Source organism: Remersonia thermophila, chromosome 1, assembly GCF_042764415.1.
Source record: "Remersonia thermophila strain ATCC 22073 chromosome 1, whole genome shotgun sequence".
NCBI lineage: Eukaryota > Fungi > Ascomycota > Sordariomycetes > Sordariales > Chaetomiaceae > Remersonia > Remersonia thermophila.
The window spans coordinates 836,672-857,536 of NC_092217.1; the positions used below are offsets into that span (position 1 = coordinate 836,672).

General features: G+C 57.9%; 7 protein-coding genes across 7 annotated transcripts; 4 read left to right on the forward strand and 3 right to left on the reverse strand.

Moving 5' to 3' along the window:
• Positions 1 to 664: 664 nt before the first annotated feature.
• VTJ83DRAFT_236 (uncharacterized protein) lies at positions 665 to 3,517 on the forward strand (the record flags this gene model as incomplete). Its single annotated transcript, XM_071008621.1, has 6 exons — positions 665 to 748; positions 812 to 936; positions 1,012 to 1,271; positions 1,322 to 1,726; positions 1,786 to 1,876; positions 1,927 to 3,517. 6 exons carry the CDS (start codon positions 665 to 667, stop codon positions 3,515 to 3,517), a joined length of 2,556 nt encoding a protein of 851 aa, XP_070869589.1.
• Positions 3,518 to 4,711: 1,194 nt separating this feature from the next.
• VTJ83DRAFT_237 (uncharacterized protein) lies at positions 4,712 to 6,086 on the forward strand (the record flags this gene model as incomplete). The annotated part of the gene is made up of 3 exons (XM_071008632.1): positions 4,712 to 4,817; positions 4,888 to 5,146; positions 5,243 to 6,086. 3 exons carry the CDS (start codon positions 4,712 to 4,714, stop codon positions 6,084 to 6,086), a joined length of 1,209 nt encoding a protein of 402 aa, XP_070869590.1.
• Positions 6,087 to 7,633: 1,547 nt separating this feature from the next.
• Positions 7,634 to 9,852, forward strand: VTJ83DRAFT_238 (uncharacterized protein; the record flags this gene model as incomplete). The annotated part of the gene is made up of 3 exons (XM_071008643.1): positions 7,634 to 7,806; positions 7,878 to 8,537; positions 8,604 to 9,852. 3 exons carry the CDS (start codon positions 7,634 to 7,636, stop codon positions 9,850 to 9,852), a joined length of 2,082 nt encoding a protein of 693 aa, XP_070869591.1.
• Positions 9,853 to 11,311: 1,459 nt separating this feature from the next.
• VTJ83DRAFT_239 (uncharacterized protein) lies at positions 11,312 to 14,322 on the reverse strand (the record flags this gene model as incomplete). Its single annotated transcript, XM_071008654.1, has 5 exons — positions 11,312 to 11,675; positions 11,730 to 11,931; positions 11,988 to 12,148; positions 12,202 to 13,421; positions 13,480 to 14,322. The coding sequence occupies 5 exons, from the start codon at positions 14,320 to 14,322 to the stop codon at positions 11,312 to 11,314; spliced, it is 2,790 nt and encodes a 929-aa protein (XP_070869592.1).
• Positions 14,323 to 14,952: 630 nt separating this feature from the next.
• VTJ83DRAFT_240 (uncharacterized protein) lies at positions 14,953 to 15,456 on the reverse strand (the record flags this gene model as incomplete). Its single annotated transcript, XM_071008666.1, has 2 exons — positions 14,953 to 15,134; positions 15,189 to 15,456. 2 exons carry the CDS (start codon positions 15,454 to 15,456, stop codon positions 14,953 to 14,955), a joined length of 450 nt encoding a protein of 149 aa, XP_070869593.1.
• Positions 15,457 to 17,794: 2,338 nt separating this feature from the next.
• VTJ83DRAFT_241 (uncharacterized protein) lies at positions 17,795 to 18,517 on the forward strand (the record flags this gene model as incomplete). Its single annotated transcript, XM_071008677.1, has 2 exons — positions 17,795 to 18,006; positions 18,073 to 18,517. 2 exons carry the CDS (start codon positions 17,795 to 17,797, stop codon positions 18,515 to 18,517), a joined length of 657 nt encoding a protein of 218 aa, XP_070869594.1.
• A 532-nt stretch (positions 18,518 to 19,049) lies between these two features.
• Positions 19,050 to 20,681, reverse strand: VTJ83DRAFT_242 (uncharacterized protein; the record flags this gene model as incomplete). Its single annotated transcript, XM_071008688.1, has 2 exons — positions 19,050 to 19,725; positions 19,792 to 20,681. 2 exons carry the CDS (start codon positions 20,679 to 20,681, stop codon positions 19,050 to 19,052), a joined length of 1,566 nt encoding a protein of 521 aa, XP_070869595.1.
• Between the last annotated feature and the right edge of the window lie 184 nt (positions 20,682 to 20,865).

Here is a 20,865-nt window from a genome sequence, read left to right on the forward strand (position 1 = left end):
GTCCGTATGCACGCCGCCCTCCACCCCCCGGCCGCCAGAACATGGTTCTGTGCTCCTCGTGTCGGGAAGGTCGTCCAGAACGGGAAGCAGCCAACGAGCCGGGAGGATTGCGGATTCCGCGGGCTAAGAAGTGCCGAATGGTGTTTGAGAATGGGCAACGTTGGGGCTGACAAGGACTCGTCATCTGAGTCAATCTGCCGTTGGTGTTACGTCCTGGCCTGGTCTTGAGAGTCCAGAATCGCACCAGGCATTGCGCTGCACAGGGTTGCATGCAGCCACTGCAAGCGCCTGGGCAGCTCTCAACACATCCTTGGAAACTCATTAGGATCTGTATATCCTCGAGGATCGGTGGAACTGAATCCTGGAATCGTAGTTCTATGTTGCCGGGACATCAGGTGATGAATAGATTCGTGCCTGGGCCCGAGAATTAAGAATAACTCGTCGATGTGGTTTTGCCCGCGCACAGGATCACACTCACTTTTGTTATCAACACAACCACAACGCTGTTGCTCCGTCCCAAACCTTACGGCCTCAGAAGCGCTTCGAGCTGTGCTGCTGTGATCAAGCCCGCATGATAACGTCGTCAATAGCCCGGGCTCGATCAAACCGTCACGGCGTGTCGTCCACCCTTTTCCCCACGACGACGAGCAGGGCACCGATCACCATGGGCGACCTTGCGACCCCAAGCGCCGCGACGGCCGTCGCGCCTGGCATCTCTTGCATGGAGTGCCAGCGCCGTAAGCAGAAGGTTCCCGATCCCCGGCATCGCCCTCTCACCACCGAAGGCGCTCCTTCGCTGACAATGCGACAGTGCAATCGCGAGTTTCCCTGTAACCACTGCCTCAAGCGAGGCGTGTCTCACCTGTGCCGGTTTGTGTCAAAAACCAGTGCTGCGAAGCTCCCCAGAGAGCAGCGATCGCAGGACGGCCGGTCGAGGTGCGACCCCTCATCCTGAATACCCGCCCTCGTCCCCGCACGTGCTTGAGCTGACCAGCCTCTCCTCGCCAACAGAGCCTCCCAGAAGCGTGGCCGCGGCGATTCTGACAAAGATTCTGATAACCGGAGCCCGAACACCGACGACGACAACGACTCAGACGGAGACGTGAGCGGCGCCTTGAACAATCTCGGCTACCTTCCCTACCACCACCATCGAGTGCTCGGTCACGGCCCAGGCCCGAAGGCTGTCAGAGATCTCGTGGAGGATAGCGATGGCGAACAGTCTGAAGAGCTCAAGTCGATGCTCCATGTGGTGCCTGAGAAGCGGTATACCGGTACGTGTCTCGCTGAACAAACCCGCTTCCGGACCTCTAACTAGGAACAGACTGCCTGGTCGACAACTGGCTGAACGGCGCCAACCATCAATATTATGCCCTATACCCTCCCGAGTTCAGGACCCAGTATGACGGCTGGTGGGCGACCCCGCGAAACAAGGTGTCTCCTGAACTCACAAGCCTGATCCTGCGCGTCTGCGCGTGTTCCCTGCACTTCATCATTGAAGATTCGGTGCGGGTTAGGCTGGAAAGCGAGCTCAACACGGACGTGCTGAGCCTGGCAAGCCGCATGCACGCCGCAGCCGAAAAGATTAGCGCCAGCATTCCCCCGGGAAAGGGCGGGCTCGCTCATGTCCAGCAGCTGTTCCTGACGGCCTTTTGGTATAAGTCGGCCGAAAAGTGGACGGATTCTTGGCACGCCTTGAGCAGAGCTATCCGGGCCGCAAATGAGATTGGTATGTCGGTAGCGTCGAGCGCTCCGAGGCCTTGAGCGATCATGCTGATCATCCTTCAGGTCTCCATCAAGACTCGTTCTCCGAAGGCATGTCGGAGTTTGACCGCGAAATGCGGAGGCGTGTGTGGGTGATATTGTATCTGTGGGACTTGTAGGTTAACCTTCTCCAGCCGGCAAGACATCCAGCTGACAGCTTGAAAGTGCCTTGGGCGCCACGCTCTCCCGCCCGCTCATCATCAACCACGATGACTGCACCATCGTCATGCCTACCTTGACCCTCGAGAACAACCCCTTGCGGCCCAATCAACCGTCGCCATTCCGACACATGATTTTGCATTGCCAGCTCTGCATCGAGATGGTGGCGCAGATGAGCAAGGGCTCAGGTTCGGATGACGACAATGCACAAACTGCCAAGCGCATGGTGGACACGGTGGAGGCGTGGTTCGACAGGCTCCCAGCCGAGTATGCGGCCAAGACGCCCCCGGATACCTGCTGGGACGACGAGTTTGAATGGGTCGTGTTCCAGCGCCGGTATCTGCACCTGATCGGATACTTGAGCCTCTACACTCAGCTCCGGCCGTTCATCCTGCGGAATTCTGGAAAGCCCATGTCCGATCTCGAGTCGGCGCTCCGAGAGCGCGGGGTTGACGCCGCCCTAAGCCTCATGGAGGTGGCGTGGCTGTTGTTTGAGACCATGGTCTCGGCGGGAGCCAAGTTCCATTATGGCATCTTCTGCATCTTCGACGTGGCGACCGTGCTATGTTCGGGGTTCCTCCAGGACGAAGCTCGAACCCTTCCGCGCCGAGAAGGAGTGCTCGAGGCCCTCTCCAAGGGCTTGGAGATGCTCGCCGAGGGGGCCTCCCGATCCAAGACGACCGGGACGCTCCATCGCATCCTTCGAGGGCTCCTCAACAAGCTGCCCCTGAGCGTCAGGGAGCAGGCGCTGATCGGCGTGACCAAGAGGACAAAGGGCATGAGATGCAGTTCGTCAAGCTCTGACGAGGCGGCCTTCGTGGTGACCCAGGAGAAGCGCTCGACAAAAGCGACTCCACCCGTGGCACGTCGGCCCAACCAAAGCCCAGAGAGCCGATCGAGCACTCCAAGCTCTGGTAGCGACATCGCGCTGGACTCAAGCAGTCGCCAGCCGCGCAGCACAGCGAGTCCCTCGTCCATGTCGGGGAGCTGCCGAACCTCAAGGAGCCATGCGGTATCGGTGGCTCAAGCACGGGCCGTCCCGCCCGTCATCCCGTCCAATGCGGCGCCGCCAGCCGACCATTCCGCCCCATCCGAGATCTTCTTGGCCTCGGCTTTGGTTTCTCCGGGGTACTCGGCCTCGTCGAGCGGGTTCTTGCCGACAACCGATGGGCCCGTCTCTGCCTCCGTAATCATGGCGTCAGGCGGGTATTCTCCATCAGCTGACTTCGTCTCGGGCGCTTCGTTCCATTACATTCCGGCTGCGGCTTCGGAACCGGTCGGCGCGATCCCCTTCAGCGAGCCCGGATGGCAGCCGGCGTCGGTTTCCTTGTGTGAGCCGGGAGGCGGTCCAGCTGGGTACCAAACTGATGGGCTCAACCACCACCACCTCCCTCATCATCATCATCATCATCACCCAGAGCTTCTCGATTACTGGGGATGGCAAACCCTGGGCATGGGCAGTCCTGCCTCTTGGGGTTACCAGGGGCCCGCTGGTGGTGATGGGCTGTCCCGCATCGTCGAACAGCCTGGAGACTTCAGCAGTCGGACGGTTTCGTACGACTGCGGGGCAAGCAGCTGTACCGACCAAAGTCGGTGAGCAACGACTCGCTTCTTCTCGGGCTGTGTCTCGACATACCATGAAGATGTTTGGTGAAACGAGGGTGTAAGAGGCTCCGGGTGTTGTGGATGCCTCACTTGTGCGTTAGCTGCAGACTCTTCGGAGGGCGGCGCTCCGTTTCGGTTATTAATGGGAGATCTTCGTATGGATACCGGATGGGATGAAACGGGGTGTAAAAGGTAGTTATCGAGGATAAAGACTGTTCGACTTGTTTCCTAGGAATGTGCGGACTTTGTCCGAGATGCCCGGCCTGATGCTCGAGTGCGATCGGGGGTGTGCCATCCCCCACAGTACAGATCCGAAATTGCTGCCAACGGACAAAACAACGGAAGGATGCCCAACCGCCAAAGGCGGATCAGTAGGTCGAGTCGACATCTTATATGCTGCGTCCTTGTGTCCCACGAAACGAACACGGCTTATGCACTGCAAGTTCCTGCGGGGAAGTTTCCAACTTACAATCCTCCGAAGGGTTTCGGGGGTTGATGTCGTTGGAGGGAGCCGTGCTCTTTCGGGTCGAGCACGGCATTCGTTGTCGAGCTGATGGATTTATCACATCCGGCCAATGGGACAGTGGAGGGACCTCCCTAAGCCCCCTCTTGATGTCAAGCGGATCTGACTCGATTCGCAAAGACATAAGCAGGTGATGATGAAAGACCCGAGACCACTGCGTGCCCTTGAGATAGGTAAGGTCGAAACCATGGAGTAGTTATTACCTTACCTTACCTTGGCCAAGTACCAAACCCTTTGGAGAGTGGAGAACCAAGTTTCTCGTCTCGACCCTGGGGGGGGGGAGGGGTGGGTCACACCTTCCATCTTCATGTGGCACGTCCATCAAGACGGCAAGAGCAGCACGGGTGGTATCAGACAATTTGGCTGCGTTGCGACTCAGGGGGCAACTACCGCGGAAGTTTGGCCAGGTATTGATTTGCAGTTTCCCCAATCGGCACGACCAAGGCACCGTCCCACCTCGACTCTTCATCGATTGGAGCGCACCACATCCTCGGCCTAGAGTCATCCCGGCCAGACTCCACGATGCACGCCCTGTCACGATACATGGTGTTGAATGGACCACGGGGACTGTGCTTGAAAAGAGCCTTGCAACGAACCGGGCATCTCCCAAGTCGAAATCCAATCCATTCGACCGTAGTCCGGACAGCACGGTGGACTTCCAGCATGTCAGCAACCGCCAACGCCGCGAGCGAGTCCGGATCCGCCCGGCCCTCGCCCGGGCCCGGCTCCTGGATTGGGAGCGCAGGAGCTGGTGGATTGGATCTCAGGAGTTAGTCTCGTGGAGCAAACCATGCCATATCCGTTTCGGAGACACGCCAGCCCAGCTGACAGCCAACCAGGCGATGTCATGACCACGCCAACGCCGTCCATGCTTGCCGCCATCCAGGCATGCTCTCTGTACGACGACGTCTTCCGCGAAGATGCCACGACAGCGGACCTGGAGCGTCATTGTGCTGCCCTGACCGGCAAGGAGGCGGGGCTGTTCGTCCTGTCCGGCACCATGGGCAACCAGGTTGCTTTGAGGTCCTTGCTCACCCAGCCTCCGCATAGTGTGCTGTGCGATCATCGCTCCCATATCTTCAATTACGAAGCTGGAGGGTGAGAGTTTCATCAGCGTTCTTTTTCTTTTCTCTTTTTTTTTATTTTTTTTAAGAAATCATCCCTCGGCGCCGCGCTGCTGACCTCTTCCTCAAGCGTCGCTGCCATGACGGGAGCTCTTGTCAAGACGGTCGTGCCAAGCAACGGCATGTATCTCACCCTCGAGGACATCCGGGACAAAGTGGTGCTAGACGACGACGTGCATTCGTGTCCCACACGCGTCATCAGCCTGGAAAACACGCTCGACGGTATGGTGATGCCCCTGGCAGAGGCGCGGCGCATCTCGGCTTTTGCCCGCGAGCACGGAATCAAGATGCACTGCGACGGCGCGCGGCTCTGGGAGGCGGCAGCGTCGGGCGCCGGCAGCCTGGTGGACTACGCTGCCTGCTTTGACACGGTGAGCATGTGCTTCTCCAAGGGTCTTGGTGCTCCGATCGGAAGCATCGTGGTGGGCGGCAACGAAGTGATCAAGCATGCCAGATGGATACGAAAGTCCATCGGCGGCGGACTGCGCCAGGCGGGTGTCGTCACGGCCGCAGCCCGCATTGCCGTGGACGAGACATTTGGGACCGGGCCCAACGGCGAGGGTGGCCTGCTGCGCACGGCGCACGCCCTCGCCAAAGAAGTAGCCGAGATGTGGACGGCCGCGGGCGGCAAGCTGGCCTACCCGGTGCATACGAACATGGTCTGGATCGACCTGGACGATGCGCGCTGTTCACCGGAGCGGTTTGAGGAGCTCGGCAGGGAGCATGGCATCAAGCTCATGGGCAACAGGCTGGTCATTCACTACCAGATTTACCAGAACCGCACCTCCCTTCTGCCAAAGCTTCAGAGCATCTTCACGACGGTTTTTGAGGACAAGAAGAGGGCTGTGGAGGGCAGTGCTGGCGCTTCCCAGCAAAGAGTCGGGGAGGCTTCCATGTATCGCACTTCGCAGTAGCTATGCGAGAGACATGTAGAATGGACTGCGGGGTTTGGTTGTTGGGAGACGGCTCGGCCGAGTGAATCCCTGCGTCCCGTCGTTACGGTATGCCTGGTTTTAGTGAAGGACTTGCCCCTTGCAGTTGCGTTCAGCTTCTGAAGTGTCGTGTTGTGGGGAAAATTCTGTCAATTCACGGATCGTGCCTATACGTAGGCACAAAGAAAGGGAGACGCCGAAAGGATCGCCGACGGATCAACATTTTGCGGTTCACGTTACACTCCTTCAAGCCGGGATGCGCCCATCCCTGGATCTGTTCTCGGTGAGCCGTTACATCGCTGGCGCATCCGCAAGTCCCCCCGGACCAGGCTGTAAAAAGGGCCGAGAATACGGATATGTGCCGAGACGCGGCGGTCGTTGAGCCCCGCTTGAGGCCAGGCGAGGAAGAAGGTTGATAACAAGGCATTTGCATTGAAGGGCGGGGTTGGGTTGTCTTGTCTTGGATGGCGGAAACGAGAAATCCTGGGGGAGGCTCGCCCCTCGTACGACACCCAGCGAAACTTGGAAACATCACGAGACCAAGAGAATTAACTAGCTTGACGCCACTTACGATGCCAGCCTCAAGCCCGAGCCATGACTTACAAGTTTGGAGGGCTCGCAAACTTGGGGACCCCGGGCGGGTCCGGGGCCGGTGCCTGAGTGGAGATGGTCGTCGCCCGGTCGGCAATGGGAGGCGTTGATCTGCCCGGCGCAGGCCCCACCGGACCTGACGTCACTTTAGCCACAGCGAATCAGAGCGCGGGCAGCGTTCGGGTTCGGAGCTATGCCGGGCTGCTGATGGGATTCGGTCAACAAATCCCCAGAGGTTGTTGTTGACCTGCGTCTCCAACTACTACCACCTTCCCATGCGAATGCTTTCCATGCCGACAGCGGTGGTGATCACGGGAGTAAGCATGCGACCCTGGAATTAGAGGGCCCGATGCAGGACGCGCTTTTCAGGCAGGCCATGCGGCCGTGCCTGCCTTTCCGCCTTCCTGCGTGCCCTGTGTCTTAGATGGTTCCATCTTATTGCTTGGGAGAGCCCCCGTACATCCGTCGCGGACAACTAAAAACGGCGGCCCGCCCTTCGGGATGGCATGAACCTTCCAAGACCAAGGAACTGGATAGGTAGGGATGACGACCTTTCTCTTGGCTGCTCGCCACGGAATTCCACCTTGATCCATTCGTCCTTGTCACACGGGACTGTTCGACGTGTTTTTTTTCTCTGGTGGTGCCCTTGTTGAAGACGACAAGGAGGTGTGCGCTTGTGGTGAGTTGAGGCGAGCAAGGCAAAAGGTCACACGCGACTAGGCCTGGAAGTTGGCACCATCGAAGAGCATGCTTTCCTGGTTTCACACAATCCCACGAATTCTTGTTTTGTGCGTATAAAGGGTACGAAGGGATCACTAACAAAAACTGCCGATGCCAGACTTACTAACAACGCCTGAACGCTCCGTGCCGGTACGCTGCAGAGCCTCTCACCAACAACCTCCCCCTCACCCCAAGCTACCGTGACCATACACGCCGTTATGTTGCCACGAGCCTTGGTGGCGGCCGCCCTGGGCGGCCAACTGGCGTCGTGCCTCTACATCAATGGCAGCGTGACAGCTCCCTGCGACTCGCCGTTGTACTGTCATGGCGAGGTTCTCAAGGCCATCGAGCTCGCGCGGCCTTTCTCGGATTCCAAGACCTTCGTGGATATGTAGGTTGACGTTTCTATCGCTAGCGTGTTCTTCGGAAAGCTGAGTTGAGGGCTAATGGAAACTTCTTAAGGCCTACTATCAAGCCGCTGGCTGAAGTAATCGCAGCCTTCAACCGGCTATCACGTCCTATTTCCAACAACTCGGAGCTGAATGCCTTCCTCGTCGAGAATTTCGCCCCCGCTGGCGGTGAGCTTGAGGATGTGCCTGAGGAGGAATTGACGGTCGACGCAAAGTTCCTCGACAAGCTCCAGGACACCACCATCAAAGAGTTCGTTGCAAAGGTCATTGATATCTGGCCCGATCTCACCCGGCGGTATGCCGGCTCCAGCAGCTGCTCTGAGTGCGCCGACAGCTTCATCCCCGTGAACCGTTCGTTCGTGGTAGCTGGCGGCCGGTTCCGCGAGCCCTACTACTGGGATTCGTACTGGATTCTTGAGGGTCTTTTGCGAACCGGTGGCTCCTTTATCGAAATCTCCAAGAACATCATCGAGAATTTCCTTGACTTTGTAGACACCATCGGATTCGTGCCCAACGGCGCCCGCATCTACTACCTGAACCGGTCGCAACCGCCGCTCTTGACGCTCATGGTCAAGACCTACATTGAGTACACGAATGACACCAGCATCTTGGACCGGGCCCTGCCGCTTCTGATCAAGGAGCACGATTTCTGGACCAACAACCGCAGCGTGTCCATCACGGCTCCCAACGGAAAGCAGTATACCCTCAACAGGTAACGCCGCTGCGCTTCTTCTTTTTTTCTCCCTCAGCATGATACTGACAATGCTCATCACGCCAGGTATGCTGTGAACAACAACCAGCCGCGTCCCGAGTCGTACCGGGAGGACTACATCACAGCCACCAACCAGTCCTATTATGCCGAGTCCGGCATAATTTACCCCGTGAAGAACCCCCTCAACGAGACCGAGATCGCCAATGTCTACGCCAACCTGGCCAGCGGTGCCGAGTCTGGCTGGGACTACAGCTCCAGGTGGCTTCGGACACCGAACGACGCGGCGAATGACGTCTATTTCCCCCTTCGCTCGATTGACGTCACCAGCCTCGTCCCTGTCGACCTCAACGCTATCCTCTACCAGAACGAGGTTATCATCGCTGAGCTCCTGGAGAAGACGGGCAATTCCAGCGGTGCTGCTACGTTCGTGGCGGCAGCCCAGAAGCGGAGCGAGGCCATGTTCGACCTCATGTGGAACGCCACACACTGGTCGTACTTTGACTACAACCTGACCAGCAGCTCGCAGCGCGTCTACGTGCCCGTCGACCCCGATGCCACCGCGGGCGAGAAGGGCCAAGCCCCCGAGGGCTACCAGGTTCTCTTCGACGTGGCCCAGCTCTACCCCTTCTGGACCGGCGCGGCCCCAGCCAGCCTCAAGGCGAACCCCTTGGCCGTGAAGCTCGCCTACGCCCGTGTCGAGGAGATGCTCAAGGTCCGCCCCGGCGCCATCCCCGCCACCAACTTTCGCTCGGGCCAGCAATGGGACCAGCCCAATGTCTGGCCCCCGCTGCAGCACATCCTTATGAAAGGCCTGCTCAACACGCCGCCCACGTTCGGCGAGTCGGATCCGGCCTACCTCTCCGTCCAGAACCTCGCGCTGCAGCTTGCCCAGCGCTACCTCGACTCGACCTTCTGCACCTGGTACGCCACGGGCGGATCGACGAGCGACATGCCGCAGCTCGAGGGCGTCACGCCGGGCGCGACCGGGACCATGTTTGAGAAGTACTCCGACAACGCTATCAACGTGGCCGGAGGCGGCGGCGAGTATGAGGTGGTGGAGGGCTTCGGGTGGACCAATGGCGTTCTCATTTGGGCGGCGGACACGTTTGGCACCCGCCTCAAGAGGCCCGATTGCGGCAACATCACGGCGGTGGTCACGCATCCCGAACAGGAGAAGCGCAGCATCGACTTCGGTCGCCGCGCTGTCGAGCTGTCTGCAAGGGATGCACAGTTCACCAAGATGTTTGGGCACAAGAAGAGGGCGATTGCTGAGAAAAGGGATTTGGAACAGAAGCTGAGCCGGCGGGCGAGCTGAGCAGCTAGGTGAAGCGGCTGGATGAGGAAGATGATCATGCGGTGCTGGTAATTGGGAGAGGGTGCGGTCACCGGTGTCGAGTTTAACATCCCAACCACGGCGGATGGAGACAGGCGGGCGATATGCACCAAACTAAAGTAATGGATCATGATACCTAAGAGATGTCTTACCCTCATCATTTTCTTTAAACTCGACATTATGACTACTCCTACGTGCTTTTTATGACACTCCCTTCCCACAACCGTCTAATCAATCTATTTTCCGTATTGCCGCCTCCCTGCTTTTCATTCCCTGGAAAGCTCACGTCTAACCTTCTTTGCACCTTGTATCCTGGCTCGAAACCGACACAAAAAGCCTCTCATGCCTCCAGGGGCGACTCGTAGGTATTCACGAAAAAAAAAAAAAAAAAAAGAAATACAGAAGTGAAAAAGCATAGCCGGCATCGTAACATAGCATGCCCAGCACCATGCCCATCTCCACGTCCCCAACATGAAGATGAGGAGAGAATACAAAACGAATATAATAAAGGAAAACGCACCAGACAAAGGCAGACCAAGAAACACGTCCAGTGTGCCCAGGACTAAGCCGAATCTGAACCCACCGTTGTCCAGACACCGAAAACGCCGGGCTCGCTCTTTGACTGCACCTTTCTCGAGTACCGAGGATACCTCAACCCACTGCAGCCCAGGCCATCATTTCCCTCATCACCATTCTCCTCATTATCGTCATCGTCGCCAACCTCGTCGGTCGACTCTCTTAAACCCCCGGACACGTCTGTCCGGCCGAACGTTTTGGACCCTTCTTGCCTCCTGGTCGTCACTCTCCCGGCATTGTTTTCATTTGCTCGGAAGAAACTTGGCCCTTTTCCACCACCGGGCATATTCAGTGTAGAAAACGCAGGACCAGATGTGGTTTGCTGCTGCTGCTGCTGCGGCGGCGGCGGCGGCGGCGGCGGTTGTTGCTGTACCAGCGGATGGATCATGGGCCACGCCGCTTGAAACACAGGCGCGTACGCTGTTGGTACCATCACTACGGACGGCTGTCCACCAGCAGCAGCGGCGGCATAGTAATGAGAATGCTGGTATGACATGACGTGGGGTGTGACGGAGACGGACGCTGACGATGGGCTGGCCGATGGGCGATCTGCCATCCCATCCAAAGGGTTATTGAGGGCTGGTGCATTGGCACGCCGGGCTTGGCTAGGCAATGCCAAGGATGCCGCCACAGTGGCTGCATCATCACCGAACCGATATCTGCTGCCAGCGGTGAACAAGTGCGGTGTGAAGGCGGGAGCGTCTGGGTTCAGATGGGAGCGAGAGCCCTGCGGGTGTCAGAGATGAGGCGGCGCCGCCAGAAACGGGTCAAAGCAAAGATATATGTATGCATAGAGGTGTGTTTCCAGATATAGGGTGATAGTCCATGCATGATATAGCAATACTTTGACGGGTTTCTAGCAGGTTCATACCTCTTTTCCGTGGCCCGAGGTCGTTGGTCCTGGCTTGGTGTTGGCGTCTTTGTCGGTATTCTTGGTCTGGCCACTGCAAGTTGTTGAAGGAGCCGACTTGACCTTGGCCAGCTCGGAACTGGTGGCCTCGGCGCTCAGATCGTTGACAATGGTGGGTGCTTTGGCCTTCTTCCTGGATGGTTTGCTATCGTCGTCGTCTGGCCTCTTGTCCTTGGGCTTGACAAAGATTTGCTTCGACCAGAGCTCGGCGTACCTTCCGCCTGCTCCTATCAGCTCGTCATGGCTGCCTTGCTCGACGATCTCTCCGCCAGTAATGACGATAATGCGGTCCGCGTTCACTATGGTTGACAGCCGGTGCCTGCGAGCTGTTAGCGGACGTCCATCCGACAACAACACAAGTTAATGTACATACGCGACAACGAACGTCGTGCGGCCCTCGCACAGTGTACGCAGTGCCCCCTGGATCTTCTGCTCTGTCTCGGTATCGACGGCGCTTGTTGCCTCGTCAAGCAGGACAATCGAGGGCTGCTTTAGAATGGCGCGGGCGATAGCCACTCGTTGCAACTCGCCACCCGAGAGCTTGACGCCGCGCTCCCCTACCCTCGTTTGGTAACCTGCCAAATGTCAGCAACACCCCTCTCCAGTAGCACAATCACTCAAAGCGGCTTACCATCAGTGAATCCAAGGATCTGCTCATGGATGCAAGCGGCCTTGCATGCCTCGTAGACTTCCTCATCCGTCGCCGTGAGCTTGGCATACCGCACATTGTTCATGATGGTATCGTCAAACAGGATTGGAGCCTGCGGCACCACGCCAATCTGAGCTCGGAGGCTGCGGCTTGTCAACAACATGATGCAGGCATTTCGGGAGGCAACGTGGCATACCTGTAGAGATCAACGTCCCGGATATCCTGGTTGTCAATGGTAATGGACCCCCTGGTCACATCGTAGAACCGGTCCAGGAGCTTCAGGATAGTGGACTTGCCGGCGCCGGTAGCCCCAACAAATGCAACCGTCGTCCCTGGCTTGGCCGTAAAGTTGATATCCTTCAGAATATCCTTCTTCTTGTCATACGAGAAGTAGACACCGTCGAAACGGACCTCGCCACCCGCAAGCTGCAAGGGCGGCGCATTCTCCTTGCTCACGATAGACGGCTTCGTCTGCATGATCTCGAGGAGCTGTTCGGCTTGGAGAAGGTCCTTGGAGATACTCTTGCCCAGGCTGGCAAAAAAGTTCAGGGGAGCCACCAGCTGGGCCCAGTACGTGAGCAGCATAATGAAATCTCCCGGTGTTGCGTCTCCATTGGTGACTTGGTACACGGCCAGGAACGCTCCGGCGAGGAGCCCGGATAGCAGAACCAAGAACTGGAACGCATAGGCGAGGACGTAGCCGAAGTAGACCTTTTGCGTCTTGGCCACGCGGTCTTGGACGGCCGCAGAATATCGATCCTCCTCGTGCCCGACCTGGTTGAAGCTGGTCACTGTTGACCAGCCTTGGATGCCCGCCTGACGGACGTAGTGCTCCTTGTACCAAGCGCCAACCTCGTTCTTGCGCGCCCCCTTAAGCTTCGCAATCATGTGGGTGGCGATGAACATAAACACGGAGGCTGTGGCGACAGTGATGAACCCTTCGTACGGCCCAAAGGTGGCCGAAAGATACGCGAAGGCGACGGTCATGTCGATCAACATCGGAACGGCGCGGAAGCAAATCGACTCCAGAATGTTGGAGATGCTCTGTCCACACGAGATGGCCATCATGATGTCAGAAGAGCTCTTGGAGTCGTGGAAATCCGACGACAGGTTCAGAACGTGAGAGTATGCTGCTGTGCTGATGGCCCCAAAGGAGTAATACTCCACGGGGATCCAGAGCCACTGACGCAGGAGCGAAAGCCCAGCCTCGGACGCTACCAGCTTGAGACCAGCAAAGATCAGAACCTCATTCCACGGATTCTTGCCGTTAACGCCGGACAGGCTGTCCATGATGATACCCAGCTGGCGCGGGATCAGGACGTTGATGAAGTTCATGGCAAGCAGGCAACAGCCCACAAGCACGATGCGCAACTGGAGGCCGCGGCGCTTGACGGGCCAAATGTATGGGAAGAACAACTGGACAAAGTACCGTCAGTTCGGCGTCTTGATGTCAGGTGCCTGGCTGACCGCATACCTGGAAGCTCTTGGCATACGTGAACCAGTTTCCCTTCTCCCTGAGCCGCTTCTCCATTTGCTCGCTGGCTTGCCGCTGGCGCCTTTCGTAGGGATTTTCATCGTCGGCGTCCGAAGATTGGTTGGAATCGCTAGACGAGTCCGAGGTCGCGCCGTAACCGTTTTGCTGCCGATTCCCGTCTCCCTGATCTTCTGAGTCGGAGTCGTGATGACCGGCATGGCCGTTGCCATTGGGCTTGAGCAGGCTCTGGCGTTCTGCGTCGGTTCCCTTATCCCGCTGGCGCACAGTGTACCGTCCCTCGAAGTAGAACGCCACGGCCAGGACGACAGCAAGATAGCGGACGGCCAGAGCCACGACGTCGAACACGTCGGTGAAGTTGTGAGACTCGACAGGTCGCACCAGAAAGGCCAGAACTCCAATGACCGGCTCAAACAGAAGCGCCAGCCCGAACGACCCAATATAAGGATGCCAGACCGGGTTGGGAGCCCCTGATAAGCCGGTGAACACGACACCAAAGGCAAGGGCGCAGGACATGAGGCCGATGACGGTGTCCTGGTCGGCCAGGGGGAAGACATTGCGGACGGTGGCTTGGATGGCAAGGGCAAGGAGCTGCGCAAAGTAGGTGAGAATGACGAGCATCAGGGACCAGAGAATGAAGCGCCGGCGGGGATGAGAATGGTCCGAGGACCTCGTCTGTAGCGTGCATATAGCCACCGCAGACGAGGCCATGTAGTAAAGGAAGACGGCTGTCGGATAGGAGTAGTGCAGGATTGCCAGGAGACCGCGTAGGGTGGACCTGACCGCCATCTCCTCGGCCCAGTCAGTTTCGGATGGGTCGGCCATGGCGTAGTTCTGTGATGCGTCTCTCGGAGATGATGGCAGCCTTTCCTCCAGATGAGCTTCAGAATCGGCCGGTCAAAACTCAACCGTCGGGTATCGAGATTGCTGGCTCGGCGTCCCGAGATCGAGGTTCCAGGTTGCAGACGTTGGTGCCTTCTTGGACCTTTCGACTACTCGGGGATCGGGGAGAGATCCCTCTTCGTTAGGTAGAGCCCGGTTGAGAACGGTGCAACTAAAACGCCTGTGTACCTAGATAACACTTTCCAAGTAAGACGGGCTCCCTTTCAGTATCTTCACGTGAACGTGAAGCGTATCCAACGGTGCCAAGTGGTCTTACCAGCCGCGGTGTGTTCTTTCCCCTGGCGTTCTGAGCAGCTCCGGGACCCCAAACAACCGTGTTTGATCAAGAGGCAGGAGCAACAGCTGAGTTGGCACAGCACCAGGCAACCGCTGGGAGGTATCTGAGCTAAGTTGGACAGGTCGCTCCTCTGTGTTGGTCGTTTCCCGCGTCAGTCCGACAGAATCTAGTCGTCGTGACCACCCGACGTTGACAGCCACCTGGCTCAACCAGCCAAAGGAATAAACACCGAGGATAGGGGCTTTCTTTCGCTCGGGACTCTTCCACGCTGTCACTCAAGAAAGGAGTGCAACTTTGAACAAATGTTGGGTGTCTTTAGAGGTCCTCCTTGCCACGACCTTCCACTCAGCTGGACTACTAACGACAAGCTGGACTGGCCGAGGACCAGACTGTTTAAAGTCGAGCGAAGAGAAGGAAATGATGCCCCCACCGCCTTGTTCACAAAAGCACTTTTGGTCTGGCCGCAAGTCAGCTGGAAAACAGGATGTGGGATTCATGTGGCGAGGGTCACCTTTCACGTTATTCGTCCAGCCCGAGGGTACGACAGGCGGCCAGGATAGATGCTTCGGACCACGATGCGGGTAAGGCACAGCCGTCAAACCAGAGAGAAGTTCAGCAGCTGGGCTGTCACTATGTCTTTGATGTTGGGTCGCTCGGCGCACGGGTTCGGGCCGAGGCGAGAGAGCACGCAATGCTCGGGAATGAGGCGGTTCCTCAACTGTCCGTAGCGAGCGAGGTGTTGGCGATCCGTCGTATACATACACGTATCTGCCCAGCATGGAAAGCTCCGGGTCCGAACAAATCACCGTTCCGGCGTTCCGACCGATGGGTCTGTGGTGCGTGTTTCACAGGGCCACGCCGCCGCGCCGCCGCGCCGCCGCCGTCTTTGTGTTGAACCTTGCGTGAGACTCCCGCCGCAAAGCGAATGCTGGCCAATGCGGTTCAGCAGCCGGCGTCAGCACCAGGGGACCCGCAAGGAATGTTGTCCGGCGTGTTATCTTAAAACGGCACGCTGACGGAGAGGATGGGCAAGAGTTGTAGTTTGGGATATCCTCCTCGATGGGGCACAGCGCAGCAAAGGCCTTGCCGGCCCCTCGTGGGGTCAAGCGAGTCTCGCAAAGAGACGGTGTACAAGTGCTGGACCAAGGCATGTGTGTGTCTGTACGCTACCATGCCAAACAACGCGCTAGCAGCCCAAAGGCGCTAGGAGCCCACTCAGACGGTGGCGAGCTGCCTTTTGGCCTGACCGTCGCCATCATCAAAGTGTCTCTGGGGTCGTGCCAAGAGCCGAAGATCAATGAGCCCGGCTCACAAACCCTTGTCATGGTCCGGGTGGAAATCGCACACGCTCCCATCAAGAAGCAGGCCGCTCTCGCCAACAAATTACCGCGCTTTTCGTTGGCATTGCGTGGCGGTCAAGACGCAGATCCCTGCTGCAAGAGCAAGTTGCGCGGGCTGGCACATTGGATTCCGTGCTGGAACATGCCGCATGTAGACAGATGACCCGTCCCAGGGTGCAAATGTGATTTGGTTCCGCCGCCGTGGGTTGTTGCCATGCTTTCCCCAACAGGAAATTTTCCTATAGTACCTAACTAGGGATCAGATCAGGGCAGAGTCGTTTGTGTAATTACCAGATCAAGCGTGGCGATGGGAAGAAAGCGACAGGTCACGCCAAAGCAGAGCAAACCATTCAGGTAACTATTAACCGAGAAACTCGAGAGCTTTTGGTTGGCTCTGCACGCCATGATAGCTCGCCAACCGGACGAACATGAAAGTTCCGGGGCGTCAGAAAGTTTCATGTCGTCTGTGCGGACATGCGAAGGGCTGCCTGCCAGCAAGCATGCTGCTGTTGCTCCGGCACTTCCCAGACCAGCCTCGCTCAACGAGTACGCAGTATGCAGCTCTTCGGCGTCGTGACTGGATCAAGCTAGCGACCATAAGAGCCGAAGTACCGAGCGCTGCAACTCGATCGCCTCCCACGCGAACCACGTCCTGTCTGGCGTTTGTGTGCGCCATATTTCGCCACGTCTGGTTGCTTACAAGATCCAGACTCGCAGCCGGAATAAAGCTTCCCAACCAACCCCAGGGCTTTCTGGGCTGTGTGTACGATGCTGGCGGCGCAGCGGAAGGCTGCTCGGGGTCTCAGCGAGATGGAAAGTCTTATCGGTGCCTAGGGCCGACCTGTTCTGAAGCATCCATCGTTAAACAGACAGCAGAACAAGATGCTGGAACGGAGCCTTCTTTATTGACGGGTTGAAGGAAGCCATTGTCGGGCTCGCTTCGATGCGACCAACGACGGGACCGGGCAAGAGATGACGCTTTGCCATGGCCCAGTAAGGCGCCTTGACACAAGCGATTCGGTTCACTTTGAGATTCCCTCTTGGGATCTACTGCGTATGTACGCAGTACGTACTTACATACTGCGTCAACGCAGACAGCTTGGAAGGGGTCTACCGTTGCGGCTCCAGCCCCCGCGTTCGCCGGACACGTCCTGGAAACTCGGAGCTAACCAGAGCAAGCCCGTCTGGACCTTAGGAAACTCGAGTATTTCTCCCAATCCCTGTTACGGTACCTACCCTTCCCCAGATCTTGTTTCCTTTGTAGCACTCCGTACGTGTGTCAGGGCACCCAAGGCTTCATTCTAACGAGAACCGTGAAACATCTGGTCTTGAACAACCCGGGGCTCACATGCGGCGGGGCCTCCAATGGAAACTGAGGGCTCGTGCAACAACACTGCCCCTGCCGTTAGCAAATTTCCCTTCACAGAATCATCACTAGGTAGTTATTTGATTGCCCAGTTTCTCCAACTCATTGAATTGATCTTTAACCCCGGGGTCTCGGGGTTGAGTCACCGGCCGCTAGGCATCAGGCTAACCCAATATGCTTCGCCGACCTCGCCGCCACAACAACCCCCCTGAGGCTGAAAGGTTGGGGCTGTGCCAACATTACCATAGTAAAACATCAGGGCAAAGTGCATGATTGGGCAAGATGGAACCATAGGGATACCAGTATTACATATTTGATCTGGAACGGCATTTAAGTTCGATCGTGTTCTCTGCTTCATGTAAAACTCTGCTCATTTTCAGCACACCGACTTAGACCTCCATCACAGCGAGCATGGCCTCCCGAACCTCATCCAAGAGACGCTTTCGCGTGTCCAAACAAAAGCCAACCAAACCCAAGATTCCAACCCAGGCTTCGGGATCTTCCTCATCGCCAGTCTACTTCTGGCGAGACACGGACCCTTTGACGGGCTACCTCTCCCAATGGTACCCATGCGCATTCACCGACGATGAGGACCCGTCCATCGTCTACCGCACGGCGGAGCAGTAAGGCTCCCAGGACCGTACCGCGCTGAGAACCCCAAGAAACCTAACCCAAGTCCAAAAAAAAAGTTACATGATGTACCACAAGGCCCTCCTCTTCTCCGACACCGCCGTCGCCCAGGAGATCATGGCCGGCGGCAAGCACCCGCGCAAGGTCAAAGAGCTCGGCCGCAAAGTCGCCAACTTTGACGAGGAGACATGGAATGCGCGCCGCGAGGAGATCGTGCGCAAGGGGAACCTCCTCAAGTTCACGCGCCCCGCCAACCCCGGGGATGGGAAGTGGACGGTGGCGGCCGCGGGCGGGAAGAACTTGCGGGAGCTGCTTCTCGAGACGGGAGACAGGGTCATTGTCGAGGCGAGCCCGTACGATAAGATTTGGGGGATCGGGTTCGTGGAGGAGGAGGCGGAGGGAGCGAGGGAGCGATGGGGGCTGAACTTGCTGGGCAAGGCGTTGATAGAGGTCAGGGCGGAGTTAAGGGGGCAGGAAAAGAAGGGCGGTGATGCGGAGGAGTGAGAAAACGGCCAGGACGGGACGGGACAGCTTGATGCAAAGGGCCTGGTGAGGATCTCATTTATTATCCGACATGACACGAAAGGACACGTACAGGAGTCACGCCCACACTCGAGCGTCGATGGAAGAAGCCTGATGGCATTATAGACGTGCTCGTATTTGTTGATGGGCTATTGCAGACGATTTCTTGATACCTCTTACATATCTTCCCTAACCCCCCAACCCCCTTTCCCTATGTTACAAGATACAACTTTTGTTCGTGACATGCCCGTCTCAGCGAGCCAAACAGAGTGGTGTTGGAGATGAAAATGCATCGCATGGCGCCCTCCCGCATGATGCTCTATACCATCACAAAACCCAAAACTCCGCGCAACCCCAGGCGGCCAAATCTCCCGGATGCCGTATCATACATGTCTTTTTGTGACACTCGAAAAAAAAAAGAAACAAATAACACACTGAGGCCAGACGGCGCCGGATGTGCCCCGCACTCGAAGGCGCCCAGGTGAGAATGGAATCAGCTCGGTGCCCTGCCCGCTCAGATGTAGTCGCGGCCGCTCTTTTGCATCTCGATCAACCGCCAACCCCTCGTCTCCGGGTTGTTGACGTCCTCAGGAATACGAGTAATGCCAATGGCATAGGTGACAAGCTGAACCTTGTCCTCCATGCCCGCCGCCAGCTGGTTCGTCTTTGCGTTGCGGTAGACGTGAACCTCCTGGGTCCTGCAGGTAACGATAAAGACGGGGATGTCGCCCGGCTCGAGCATGCGCGCGCGCAGGATGTCGACGCCGCGGATATCGAGGATCTTGCCGTCCGACTTGAGGCCGGCCTGCAGGTACTGCTTGGTCAGAGCCTCGTAGACAGAGTACTGGGCCTCCGACAGCCACAGCTTGAGCGTCTCGACGTCGCCTTTGACGTAGGCGTCGAGCACCTCGGGAAGGATGTACTCGCGGAGCTCGCGCAGGAAAGGCTCCAGCTTGAAGGACGGGTCCATGGTCCGCAGCTTCTTGATGACCATGGCCGTCTCGTTCTCGGCGAAGAAACCGGCCACCTTGTCAGTGATGCTCCGAGCGGTCGAGATGAGAGGGTTTTCCGACTCTTGGTAAACCGACTTCATGCCGAACAAGCCCTGGACAAACTTGTTCGAGTCCCGGAAGTCCCTCCAGGCTTCCTTCCACGCGGCGTCCTTGTGAACGGTAACGCTCGTTCCGGCGCTGCAAGCGATGTCAGCAAGAGCTGCGCTTCAACGGCTCGCCTCTCGTGGCTCCGGGGGTACTCACTCGGGATTCTCCTCGTAGATCGGCTGGGACACGCCGCTCTCCATGTCCCTCTTCAGCCACTGCTCCCTCCGCCTCCGGCGCTCCTCCTTGTCGATCCAGCCACCATACCGAGAACTGCTGCCGTCGTCAATCACCTCCTTGACGTTCTTGTACGCCTCGGTTTCCCGGATGGGCTTGGTCGCCTTGTCGAGCACCTCGGTCGTCTTAACGGCACCCTTGCGCACGCCCTTCATGACGGGCGTTTCCCACGTCCACACAGCACCCTTGCCGATGACGTCGGCCGTCGTCTTGACGGCCTTGGCGGCGGTCGACGAGACGGCGCCCGAGGTGGCCTCGTAGGCCTGGCGGGCCTTGCGGACCGATTCGCTCTCGACAAACTCGTTGGCGGACGCGGCAATAGCCTTGGTCGACTCGTTCCACTCCTTGGACTCCTTCAGCTCCTTCTGCATGGTTTCCATGAAGACCTGCCACGGCGTCTTGTCGCCATGGGGCGGCGGCGGGGGAAGGTCTTCCTTCTTCTCCTTTTGCCTCTTGTTCTCGTCGGTCTCCTCTTCCGTCTTTTCCTTGGCCTCCTCGTTCGTCTTTTCCTCTGGCGAGGCCTTGGCCTCCTTTTCGGACTCCTTTTGCCGTGTGCGGGCCGAGATGTGGAACTGGCGCGCGGTATTCGGCGAGAGGCCGCTTAGCCTCACAGCGCTAGCGGGAAGCGTCGAGGGGAAGCGTGGCTGGCGATGGAGCGCCGCGCATTCGGAGCATGCCGCATTGTCGAGGAGCGCCGACCGCGACGCTGCCCTGGAGGAAAGGAACCGGTACTGCGAAGGAGGGGTAGAGCGGGAGCTTCGCAGGGGCGGGACGACGGGCGAGAGCCTCTGGATACGACGTGCTGAGTTCATGATTGCTCCGTGCGGTCGTTTTCGACCTTTAAGACCTCGGCAGGCTCTGGAGAGGGGGTGAAAGATGGATGATGCCGAGAAGGGCCGGTGGCCTGGAGAGAAATGTCTGGGGAGGGTTTTGTTGCGGGCGATGGCAAACTGCAGCAGCAAAAGCCGACCTCAAGAATCTTTGCCAAGAACCGAT